Source organism: Macaca mulatta, chromosome 1, assembly GCF_049350105.2.
Source record: "Macaca mulatta isolate MMU2019108-1 chromosome 1, T2T-MMU8v2.0, whole genome shotgun sequence".
Taxonomy (NCBI): domain Eukaryota; kingdom Metazoa; phylum Chordata; class Mammalia; order Primates; family Cercopithecidae; genus Macaca; species Macaca mulatta.
The window spans coordinates 7,401,290-7,414,042 of NC_133406.1; the positions used below are offsets into that span (position 1 = coordinate 7,401,290).

Here is a 12,753-nt window from a genome sequence, read left to right on the forward strand (position 1 = left end):
AAGCGGGGTAGGTCGATTGATTTTTAGAGTTTGCTGTTTTCCATGCTATAGATATGGTAGCATGGCTGCTTCCAAATTACCAATGTGACGTCTCTAAACATGGAGTTAGGAAAAAACATAGAGTTGTGCTCCATTGTACTGTGTAGTATTTTCTGAGGATATTAAAAAAAAAACCCCCAAGAACATAGACAGTGCTAAATCGTAATAAATAAAAAAGAAGTGATGTATTTTGAGTATTTACTGCCTTTGTTCTTTATATAATTGAATCACTAGCTTATATAATTCAATTTTGAACGATGACAGTGATCATTTGTTTGGTTGATTGTTTTTGGCTTAGGTTTGACATCCCAAGATGACAATGTTTTACAACAGGCTTTGCCTAATTCCTGAAATTTTAACAATCAATTCTCATAAGCTAATATGAACTGGCTCCAACATACCACTGACTTTATGTCTGTATTCTTTATCTTACCACTTAAATTTTAAGCATGTAGAGGCAGGGGTCATGGCTTAAATATATCTGTATTGTCCATAGTGCTTAGCCCATAGTGACTTATTCTAAATAGTTGTTGGATAACAGATATATTTCTGGACTAAAAGCGATATATGACCTGCATAAGTTTCTGGTTGCTACATTAGTTGCTGTAATCACCCTGGTAAATGTGCTGGAAATGTTCCAAGATTTGTGTATCTTGGAAACGAATATGTTTTCTCTGGATGTTGAAGTAGAATATGTCTTCTGTAGGACTACAAGGGCATATTAATCTGCATATGTTTTCACAGTGTTCCTTTATGGTTATGAATGTATCATGAATAGCCAGCATAGTATACAATCAAATGGGATATAAACTTGCATCTATTTCTTAATTAAATGTTTCAGAAATGCACTCCTTTAAAATGCAAGAGTATAATCACTAGCAGTTAATTATATTACAGAAACTAAATGAAACTATGCAATTAATTATGCCATATAAATGATATTTGTGGAATCCAATCTGGTGTCAAGAAATGAAATTGTTTTTAATGTGCTGTGAAGGGTTTTTAATTTGTCTCTCAGTGCAATATGTTATACACCAAAATAAACATTTCGTCCTTTCTAAATGAGTGAAAAAAAAAAGTATCTTTCATGAAGTCTACAACTTTCAAGAAAATCACATCTTAGAAAAAAAATCACATCTCAGAGATGTGATAGTCTGTTCTTCCATTAAATTTCTAATTCTGTTATTTCATTGCTTAAATTAAAAACCTCAGAATTTAAAGGAATTCTAGCTCTGTATATGCAGAGGCTATTTTTTGTGTCTCTTTTTTGTGTGTGTGAATTTCATTTAAACAGTTCAAGAGAACCTAAAGGACATCATGCATTTTGTTAGGGGGACAGGCTACTCAGCATTTTTCCTAGCACTACTTTTAGTTGTACTCTAAGTGTAAAGGTGGGGAAGGAAACCAGGTTCTGTGGCTAACAATCAATCTCATTTCAACTCACCCATTTTTTAGATTAAAAAGCTGAAATTTAGAAAAAATTATTAGGGTTTTGAAAATAAATTTTTAAGAATGGAACCAAATCACCAGAGAAGGGTTGTATGTTTTAACCAATTGCTTTTTAGATAGGTTTATGCTCATTCTTAAAGCCAAATCTGAATAATATGACTGTTGTTGTTGCAACAAGTCAGATTCTTGTTTGTAGCTCAGCACATTTTTAAAATAGATTTTATTTTTCAGAACAGTTTTAGATTCACAGCAGAACTGAGGGGAAGGCACAGAGATTTCCTGTATTCTTCCTGTCCCCACACATGCAGAGTCTCTCCCGAAATCAAAATCCCACACAACAGTGGTACATTGGTTATAATAAAGGACACATGATTATAAACCAAAGTCCATAGTTTACATGAGGGTTCACAATTGGTGTTGTACACTCCATAGGTTTTGAAAAATGTGTAATGACATTATCCCCTATTATAGTATCATACAAAGTAGTTTCAGTGCCCTAAAAATCGCTATGCTCCCTCCCTCCCCTCAAAGCCCGGGAAACCACTGATCTTTTTACTATCTCCACAGTTTTACATTTTCCAGAATGTCGTATAGTTGGAATCATACGTATGTCGCCTTTTCACCTTGGCTTCTTTAACTTAGGAATATGCATTTAAGGGTCTTCCATGTCTTTTTATGGCTTGAAAGCTCATTTCCTTTTAGCACTGACTAACATTCCATCATCTGGATTACCAGAGTCGGTTTATCCATTCAGCTACTGAAGATTTCTTTGTTGCCTCCAAGTTTTGGCAATGAAGAATAAAGCCGCTATGAACATCCACGTACAGATTTTTGTGTGAATATAAGTTTTCAACTTCTTTGGGTAAATACCGGATAGTATGACTGCTGGATCATGTGGTAAGGGTGTGTTTCATTTTCTTAAGAAACTGTCAAGCGGAATTCTAAAGTCGCTGCACCACTTTGCATTCCCATCAGCAATGAATAAGAGTCCCTTTTGCTCCACACCCCACCGGCATTTGGTGCTGTTAGTGTTCTGGATTTTGACAACTCTAATATGTATGTACTGGTATCTTATTTTAATTTACATCTCCTTCATGACTTAAAGTGTTTAGCATCCTTTCTTATGCTTATTTCCCATCTGTGTATCTTAGTATTTATTCAGATCTTTTGTCTATTTTTCAATTGGGTGGTGGTTTGTTTACTTATTATTAAGTTGAAATAATTTTTTGGATATTTTGGATAACAGTCCTTTATTAGATATGTCTCTTGCAAATACTTTCTTCCAGTCTGTGTCTTGTCTTCTCATTCTCTTGGCAGTGTCTTTTGCAGAGCAGAAGGTTTCAATTTTAATGAAGTACAGCTTATCAATTATTTCTTTGTTCCAGAACCATTTGTTAAAAAGAATATCTTGCTCCATTGTATTGCTCCTTTGTCAAAGAGCAGTTGACTATATTTATGTGGGTCTATTTCTGCTTTATTGATCTATTTTTTCCATTGTTTTACAATACCGCACTATCTTTATTACTATAGCTTTATGTCTTGGCTTGTCAGTCCTGTGATTTTTTTTCTTCCTCTTCATTGTTGTGTTGAATACTCGAGACCTTTTGCTTTTCCATATAAATGTTAAAATGAACTTGTCAAGATTCACAAAATAACTTGCTGAATTTTGGGTGAGATAGCATTAAATCTATATATCAAGTTGGGAAAAACTGGTATCTTGACAATATTGAGTCTTCCTATTCATAAACATGGAATATCTCTTCATTTAATTCCTTGATTTCTTTAATTGGAGTTTTGTGGTTGTCCTCATATGGATCTTGCATATTTTGTTAGATTTATACCTAAGTATTTCATTCTCAAATGCTAATGTAGATGGCATTGTGTTTCTGTTTTGTTTTCTTCTTCTTCTTCTTCTTTTTTTTTTTTTTTTGAGACGGAGTCTTGCTCTGTTGCCCAGGCTGGAGTGCAATGGTGCGATCTCGGCTCATGGCAACTTCTGCCTCCTGGGTTCAAGCAATTCTCTCGCCTCAGCCTTCCAAGTAGCTGGGATCACAGGCACCTGCCATCATGCCTGGCTAATTTCTGTATTTTTGTAGAGATAGGATTTCACCATGTTGGCCAGGCTGATCTTGAACTCCTGACCACAGGTGATCTACCCACCTTGGCCTTCCAAAGTGGGGATTACAGGCATGAGCCACTGTGCCTGGCCTATGTTTTTAATTTAAAATGCCACTTGTTAATTGTTAGGATATAGGAAAGTTATTGACTTTTATACAATAACCTTGTATTGCGCAAACATGCTATACCTGATCTTAGTGGGAAAACTGTTTGTCCAGTACTGTAGATAATGTTAATCGGAGGTTTTTTGTAGATGTTTTTACAAGTTGATGATGTTCCCTCTATTCTTACTTTGCTAAGTCTTTTTATAAAAGTGTCATTGGATTTTGTCAAATGCTGTGTCTGCGTCTATTGATATGATTATGTGATTTTACTTCTTTAGCTTGTTTATGCGATGAATTAGATTAATTGATTTTTGAATGTTGATCCAGCTTCGCATTCTTGGAATAAATCCCACTTGGTCATAGTTTTAGTCAGTTCATGCTGCTGTAACAAAGTATCATAGACTATGTGGCTTAAACAATAAACTTTTTTTTCTCAGTTCTGAAGACTTGAGACTAAGGTGCCAACATGGTCAGGGTCTGTCAAGGGCCATCTTTTACATTGCAAATGACTGTTTCCTTGTGGTAACCTCACATGGCAGAAAGAGAACTAGAGAACTCTTTGGGGTCTCTTTTACAAAGGCATTAATTCTATTTCTGAAAGATCTACCTTCATGACCTAAATTGTCTCCCAAGGGCCTCACCTCTAATACCATAATTTTCGTGGGGTAGGAAATATAAATTTGAGGGGTCCACAAACATTTAGTTCATATCAGTCATGGTGCATAATTCTTTTTACACCCTATTGGATTTGATTTACTAACATTTCACTAATGATTTTTGCATTTATGTCAATGAGAGATATTGGTCTGTAGTTATTTCTTGTAATGACTTTGTCTGATTTTGGTATTGGGGTAATGTTGGACTCACAGTGTGAGTTAGGCTGAGCATGGTGGCTCATTCCTATAGTACCAGCTACTCAGAAGTCTGAGGTGGGAAGATCACTTGAAATCAGGAGTTTGACACCAGCTTGGGCAACATAGCAAGACCCTATCTCTAAAATACTACTACTACTAATAGGCCAGGCATGGTGGCTCCCTCCTGTAATTCCATACCTTGGAGGCTGAGGTGAAAGGATCTCTTGAAGCCAGGAGTTTGAGACCAGCATGCATAACATGGTAAGATCTCATTTAGCTGAGCATGGTGACATGTGCCTACAGTACTGGCTAGTTGGGAAACTAGAGTAGTTTATCAGCTATCAGTTTTTGTCTCTAGGATCACTTGAGCCTAGGAATTCAAGGCTGCAGAGAGCTATGATCACATGATCACGCTCCAGCCTGGGCAACAGAGTGAGGCCCTGTCTCTAAACAGTAATAATAATAACTAATAAAATAGAGTTAGAAAGTATTACCTCTGTTTCCATCCTCTGAAAAAGACTGTAAAACAAGTTTTAATTTCTCTTGAAGTTTCTTCCTTGACCCACATGTTACTTAGAAGTGTGTTGTTTAATCTTCACACCTATTGGGATTTTCCAGTTATCTTTCTGTTACTGATTTCTAGTTTAATTTGTTTGTGGTCTGAGAACACATATTGTGTGATTTCTCTTCTCTTACATTTGTTAAGGTGTGTTTTATGGCCAAGAATGCAATCTATCCTGGAGAATATTTTATATGAGCTTGAGAATAATGTGTATTCTGCTGCTTTTGGATAAAGTAGCCTACAGATGTTAGTTCTATCCAGTTGACGGATAGTGCTGCTGAGTTCAACTGTCCTTAACTGATTTTCTCCCTGCTGGGTCTGATAGAGGGGTGTTGGAGTCTCTAACTAAATCGTGGATTTATGTATTTCTCTTTGCAGTTTTATAAGTTTTTGTCTCATTAATTTTGATGCTTTGTTATTAGGTGGCATACACATTAAGGATTGTTATGGCTTCTTGAAGAATTGGGTCCTTTGTCTTTATATAATGTCCCCCTTTATCCCTGATAACTTTCCTTGCACTGATGTCTGTTCTGTCTAAAATTAGCATAGTAACTCCTGTTTTTTTTTTCTTTTTTTTTTTTTTTTTTTTTTTTTTTGAGACGGAGCCTTGCTCTGTCACCCAGGCTGGAGTGCCGTGGCTGGATCTCAGCTCACTGCAAGCTCCGCCTCCCAGGTTCCCGCCATTCTCCTGCCTCAGCCTCCTGAGTAGCTGGGACTACAGGCGCCGCCACCTCGCCCGGCTAGTTTTTTTGTATTTTTTAGTAGAGACGGGGTTTCACCGTGTTAGCCAGGATGGTCTCGATCTCCTGACCTCGTGATCCGCCCGTCTCGGCCTCCCAAAGTGCTGGGATTACAGGCGATGAGCCACCGCGCCCGGCCTCCTGTTTTCTTTTTTTTTGTTTTGTTTTGTTTTTTGAGACGGAGTCTCGCTCTGTCCCCCAGGCTGGAGTGCAGTGGCGCGATCTCGGCTCACTGCAAGCTCCGCCTCCCGGGTTCCCGCCATTCTCCTGCCTCAGCCTCCCGAGTAGCTGGGACTACAGGCACCCGCCACCTCGCCCGGCTAGTTTTTTTGTATTTTTTAGTAGAGACGGGGTTTCACCGTGTTCGCCAGGATGGGCTCGATCTTCTGACCTCGTGATCCACCCGTCTCGGCCTCCCAAAGTGCTGGGATTACAGGCTTGAGCCACCGCGCCCGGCCTCCTGTTTTCTTTTGATAAGTGTTAGCATGGTATGTCTTACCCTATCCCTGTACTTTTAATCTATATGTGTCATTATATTTAAAGTGGGTTTCTTATAGACAACAGAATTGGGTCTTGTTTTGTGCCCACTCTGACAATCTCTGCTCTTAACTAGTGTATTTAGACCATTGACTTTTAAAGTAATTATTGACATAGTTGGATTAACATCTACTATGTTTGTAACTGTTTTCTATTAATTGTTCCTTTGTTTCTATTTTTGTCTTTTACTCTTTTTCTGCCTTTTGTGTTTTAAAATAAACAAGTTACATGATTTCATTTTCTCTATTTTCTTAGAATATCAGTTACACATTTTTTAAAACAATTTTTCATGGTTGACCTATCATTTGCAATACACATTTACAACTAATCCAAGTTCACTTTCAAGTAACACTGCACTGCCCAGGCAGGACAAGTATATTAAAATAAACAAAAACCCTAATTCCTTCCATTATTTGTATTATTGCTGTCATTTATTTTGCTTACACATAGCAAATATACCATATATACATACATGTATGTTTATACATGTGTATATTGTGCATATAATTGAATACATTGTTGTCATTATTATTTGAACAAATTATCTGTTAGAAAAGTTAAGAATAACAAAAATAACAATTTTTATTTTACCTTTACTTTTTCTTCCTCTGATGCTGTTCTTTTCTTTTCTTTACATAGATGCAAGTTTCTGACTTACGGCTTTTCTTTCTCTCTGAAGAACTTCTTTTAACCTTTCTTGGAAGGCAGGTCTACTGACAGCATATTTCCTCAATTTCTCTTTGTCTGAGAATGTTTTATTTCTCCTTCAGTTTTAAAGGATAATTTCACAGTATACAGAATTCTAGGCTGGTAGGTCTTCTAATATTTCACTCTGCCCTTCTTGCTTATGATTTTTGAGGAAAAATCACAAGTAATTTTTATCTTTGCTTTTCTACAACAAGTTGTTTGTTTGTTTTTCCCCTCTGGCTTGTTTCAAGTTTTTTTTTTTTTTTTTTTTTTTTTGAGACAGTCTCCATCGCCCAGGCTGGAGTGCAGTGGTGCGATCTCAGCTCACTACAACCTCCGCCTCCTGCCTCAGCCTCCTGAGTAGCTGGTATTACAGGTGCGCGCCACCATGCCCGGCTAATTTTTGTATTTTTAGTAGAGATGGGGTTTTACCATTTTGGTCAGGCTGCTCTCTAACTCCTGACCTTGTGATTCACCCGCCTTGTCCTCCCAAAGTCCTGGGATTACAGATGTGAACCACTGCGCCCGGCCAGTTTTTTTCTTTATGTTTACTTTTCTGCTGTTTGAATATGATATGCCTAGGTATAGTTATTTTTTGGCATTTATCCTTGTTAGTGTTTTCTGATATTGCTGGATCTGGGGTTTGGTGTCTCATTTTAATTTGTGGACATTCTTAGTCATAACTTCAAATGTTCCTTTTCTTCCTTTCTCCCTTTCTTCTTCTGGTGTTCTCATCACACATATGTTACACCTTTCACAGTTGTCCACAGTTTTTGGATAGCCTACGGTTTTTTTTGTTTTTGTTTTTGTTTTTCCGTTTTTTTCCCCTTTGCTTTCTGTTTTTGAATCTTTTATAAATTATTTCCTCAGCTATGTCCAGTATACTAATGAGTCCATCAAAGGCGTTATTCATTTCTATCAGTGTTTTTGATCTTTAGAATTTTTTATTCTTTTAGAATTTTCATCTCTCTGTTTATAATGCCCATCTGTTCTTGTATGCTGCCTGCATTATCTGAGCCCTTAGCCTGCTAATTATAGTTGTTTTACATTCCCATTCTGATAATTCCAACTTCCTTGCCATGTCTGAATCTGATTCTGATGCTTGCTCTGTCTCTTGCAGTTGTAGTTTTTGCCTCATTAATTTTGATGTTGTGTTGTTAGGTGCAAACACATTGAGGATTGTTAGGGCATCTTTAAGAATTGACCCCTTTACCATTATGTAATGCCCTTCTTTATCCCTGATAATTTTCCTTGCACTGATATCTGTTCTATATAGAACTAGCATAGCTTCTTCTGCTTTCCTTTGATAAGTTTTAGTATGGTATATCTTTCTGCATCTTTTTATTTTTAGCCTATATGTGGCTTTACATTTAAAGTGTGTTTCTCATAGACAGCATATAGTTGGGTCTTGTTTTTTGATCACTCTGACAGTTTGTTTTGTGCCTTTTAGTATGCCTTGTAATTTTTTTCTTGATAGCTGGACATGATTTACTGGGTAAAGGGAACTGCTGTAGATAGACCATTAGTAACATGTTGGTAAGCTGTGGGGGAAGGTGAATCCTGTGAGGAAGTCTCATTCTTTTGATGAGCCTGTGTGTCTGGATTGTGAATTTCACAGGTGCTTCTCAGTCTTCCTCACCCTCCCTCTTAGGTATGACCAGAAGTTAGAGTGGATATTTTCCTTCCTTCTGTGAGTTATTCCCAGACAAAGTTCCAATAGCTTAGACTCTGATAACATAGTGTCTCTTGAGGGCAGGCCTTGGAAAGAACAACATGTTCTGGCACATTTCCAAGTGGTTCCTTTTCCTTCCCCTCTGCCAGAAGCAAGAGTGGATTTTTCACTGATACTTTAAGAATCTGTTGAACTCCGGGAAATAAAACTCACAAAAGCATAGGGGCCCCTATGACTGGGCACCCCTGGAATTTTTAACTCTAAAACTGTCCATGCTGAGCACTTGTCCATTACAGTTTAGGCTTTCCTGCCCTATGCTGGTTACTCAAGGGGTTCCTGCCTGTGAATTTCTGCTCCAGTAAGTTGTGATTCTCAGCGTTTGCCCCTCTCTCTCTCCAATATGGGGGCAACAAAGCTGCCTTGTGACCTTACTTCTCTGATGGATCTAAGAAAAATCATTCATTTTTTTAGTTTGTTACATTTTTACTTGTTAGGATGGAATGGCAACTTCCAAGCTCTTTACATGCCAGGCTGGAAGGCAGCCAGGAGTCTCAATGCACTTTTCTGAGACATCTTTATTAGGGTATGTAATACCCCAGTAGGTACCATAACATTTGCGTATCATAAAATTCACCCATTGTAAGTGTACAACTCAATACTTTTTAGTAAATTTAGAGAATTGTGTAACAACCAACAGTCGCCACAAGAAGCTTAGAACATTTTCATCATCCCAGAAAGTCCCTTTGGGCGCATTTGGGATCCCTGCTTCTACCACCAGTCCTAGGCAACCACTGATGTACTTTCTGTCTCTATAAATGTGCCCCTTTTTGGGATATTACATATAAATGGAATCATACAATATGCAGTCTTTTTGTCTGGCTTCTGTTATTCAGCTTAATGGTTTTGATATTTATTCGTGTTGTAGCATACATCTCAATGCAATTTTAAAACCCCAAATCAAGATACAATAACTGCTTTCTAGTTATTAATACATATTTAACCAGATTGGAAATAAGACAATATTCAAATGAACCTTTCTATGAGAATGCCAACTTGTCTATTACACATGAAACGTGATGACTGGTCTACAGATCATACTCACAAGCTCTTGGTTAGCCAACTGACCTGTAAGAGTGATTTTAAAATTATAAAGTTTTACCAACAGAACTATATTTTGAAATATGTTATAGACACACTCATATTGATTAATTTCAGTAGATGATAGAAATAAACAACAAATAAGCACAGTTGATGTTAGGACACATATGTTCAAATTTGCATAAGTGGCTTCAGTTTCTTCCTGATAAATCTAATTAACCTTCCCAAACAAATGGAATAGTTAATGTCTGATTTTTCTTAAAGCCAGTTTGAAAGTTCCAAAGCTGTCATGGTTTTATCATTGTAAAAAGTTTGAAATTCACAGACTGTTCATGTATATAAATTACTGTACTTACAAATTATCCTCGAGTCTCTTCAAGGATTCCAAAACTAATGAATGATTACTGTCTAAGGAGCAGGATCCAAAACAATTTAGGGCTGAAATATATCTAATTTTCATGACCCAGTCATTATGTAGCTTCCTTTTAACACTGGGGATTAAGAAAAGGCAGGGGAGATTTATGTTAGACACACATAAGTTTCTATTCAGCAATTTATTTTGACTTTAACTGAATTGTAACTGAATTGTGCTAAACCCGAATGTAGAATACAGCCCAATGCATTATAACACTTTTTATTTTTATTTATTTAGTTAGTTAGTTAGTTAGTTAGAGACGGAGTCTTGCTCTCTCACCTAGGCTGGAGTATGCAGTGGTGTGATCTCAGCTCACTGCAACCTCTACCTCCTGGGTTCAAGCAATTGTCTTGCCTCAGCCTTCCAAGTAGCTGGAATTACAGGTGTGCACCACCATGCCTGGCTAATTTTGTATTTTTAGTAGAGACAGGATTTCATGATGTTTGCTAGGCTGGTCTCAAACTCCTGACCTCAGGTGATCTGCCTGCCTCGGCCTCCCAAAGTACTGGGATTACAGGCGTGAGCCATTGCACCCGGCCCACTTTTAACTGTTTATTTATAATCAAGCATACTTAAAATGGAAAAGTAACTTTAAAAGACTCATCAAAATTTGAGCTGTGAATTCAGAATTAAAAGAATAATCTAGAAGAATCCCAATTCAATAATGGCACTATTTTATTTTACTAGAAAATTTCTAATCATCCAAATGGAGCAGTATGCTTCATATTCTTTTATATCTTATTTGAATCAATTCATTTGAAAATATATTTATATTTTCCATTAATACTTTTCAAACTGAAGTACTGGGAAATATAGAATCTCAGTTCACTGGTGAAGCTGAGTGGGGGATAGTGATCATATTCCTTATCAGAGTGTTGGCCATCAGTTCACAAAACATTTGAATGTGGGGCTTAAGGTTACAGACAAAACCTCTGCCTCAAAATTCTTGTCTTCATGGTATTATATTTACCCATATTTAATGGCTTGTCTCCTCATTCAAATTTATTGAACACCTGTTGCCTCCCAGGTACTAAGGACACAAGGATGATTAAGGTAAAAAGTAGTGTCACCAAGTTGCTTAAATTCTAGTTGAGGAATAGAAATGTTTATAGCTCAAGGCATGAACGTTCTGCAATATGACATTAAACCGAGTGGAGAGGGAGCTTTCTGTTCTCATGCCAGATATGTTTGAACTCTGGATGCTGGCTGCTTCTTTCTTCAATTTGTATAATGGTTTGCATATCAGTGTTTACTACCCCCACATCCACCCGTTCAACAAGAATGAATTCTACAGATGTCAGCTGCAGGAAAACTTGTATGATAGCACCAGAATTTAATTATCTCTTTGGCCTTAATACTTTTCATTCTGGTGAGGTTTGAAGATCTCTTGGTGTAAGAAAATGCCGCAACACTCAGCCTATACATGCACCACAGTCTTGAATGATTTGAATCATCTGCATGATTAAATCATCTGCATGAATATAATAACCACAAGAACTAACGTGAATTAGCATTCCTTTAACTGTGCCCAGATTCCTTAACTTCCTCAGATTTCTCAACCTCATTTTTCACATGTCTATCTAATGAAAACAGGGATTGAAAAACGAGCCATGGAATTTTCTGACAGGTGGCACACATATTAATAAAAAGCAGATTCATGTCTCAGCATCTGTTCTATGAGTCTAGCATAACTAGAATGAAATGCTTAATAGTATATAGAGCAGCACGTCACATATTGGGGAAGCCCTCCATCAGGTCTAATTCTCTGTTGGGACTAGGTAATACTGCTTATATGTGAAGGATGGAAAATGGAGCCAGTTAATTTTATTGTATCATTCTTAGGGTTTCAGCAATGGGACTAGTCTTAATTCCATGAAGTATCAGTTGTAATGAGCTTTTAATTGCATATTCTAACTCTGGGATAAGTATTTGTTATATAACAAAGTATAATCCATTTTTTAATGTCTTTATAAAGAAAAAACATTCATTGTACAAAATTTAGAAAGCAAATAAAATTTTTAAAATCACCTCTTTGAAGTCCTATAGAAATTATTTATTAAACTTTTGGATATTTGTACTCAATATTTTTCTTTTTTTATTAATTAATTATTTTTTAATATTACACTTTATGTTCTAGGGTACATGTGCACTACGTGCAGGTTTGTTACATATGTATACATGTGCCATGTTGGTGTGCTGCACCCATTAACTCGTCATTTACATTAGGTGTATCTCCTAATGCTATCCTTCCTCCCTTCCCCCTACCCCACAATAGGCCCCAGTGTCTGATGTTCCCCTTCCTGTGTCCAGGTGATCTCATTGTTCAGTTCTCACCTATGAGTGAGAACATGCGGTGTTTGGTTTTCTGTTCTTGCGATAGTTTGCTGAGAATGATGGTTTCCAGCTGCATCCATGTCCCTACAAAGGATACTAACTCATCCTTTTTTATGGCTGCATAGTATTCCATGGTGTATATGT

The 12,753-nt window shown here is 37.0% G+C and overlaps 1 protein-coding gene across 1 annotated transcript in view; it reads right to left on the bottom strand.

Annotated features, from left to right (window-relative positions):
• Window positions 1-12,753, bottom strand: part of WDR64 (WD repeat domain 64) — a 157,408-nt gene that overhangs the window by 112,499 nt on the left and 32,156 nt on the right. The window contains exon 8 of the mRNA XM_015127227.3: window positions 10,217-10,351. Coding sequence (XP_014982713.3) covers window positions 10,217-10,351 — 135 coding nt within the window. The remainder of the gene's footprint in view (window positions 1-10,216; window positions 10,352-12,753) is intronic.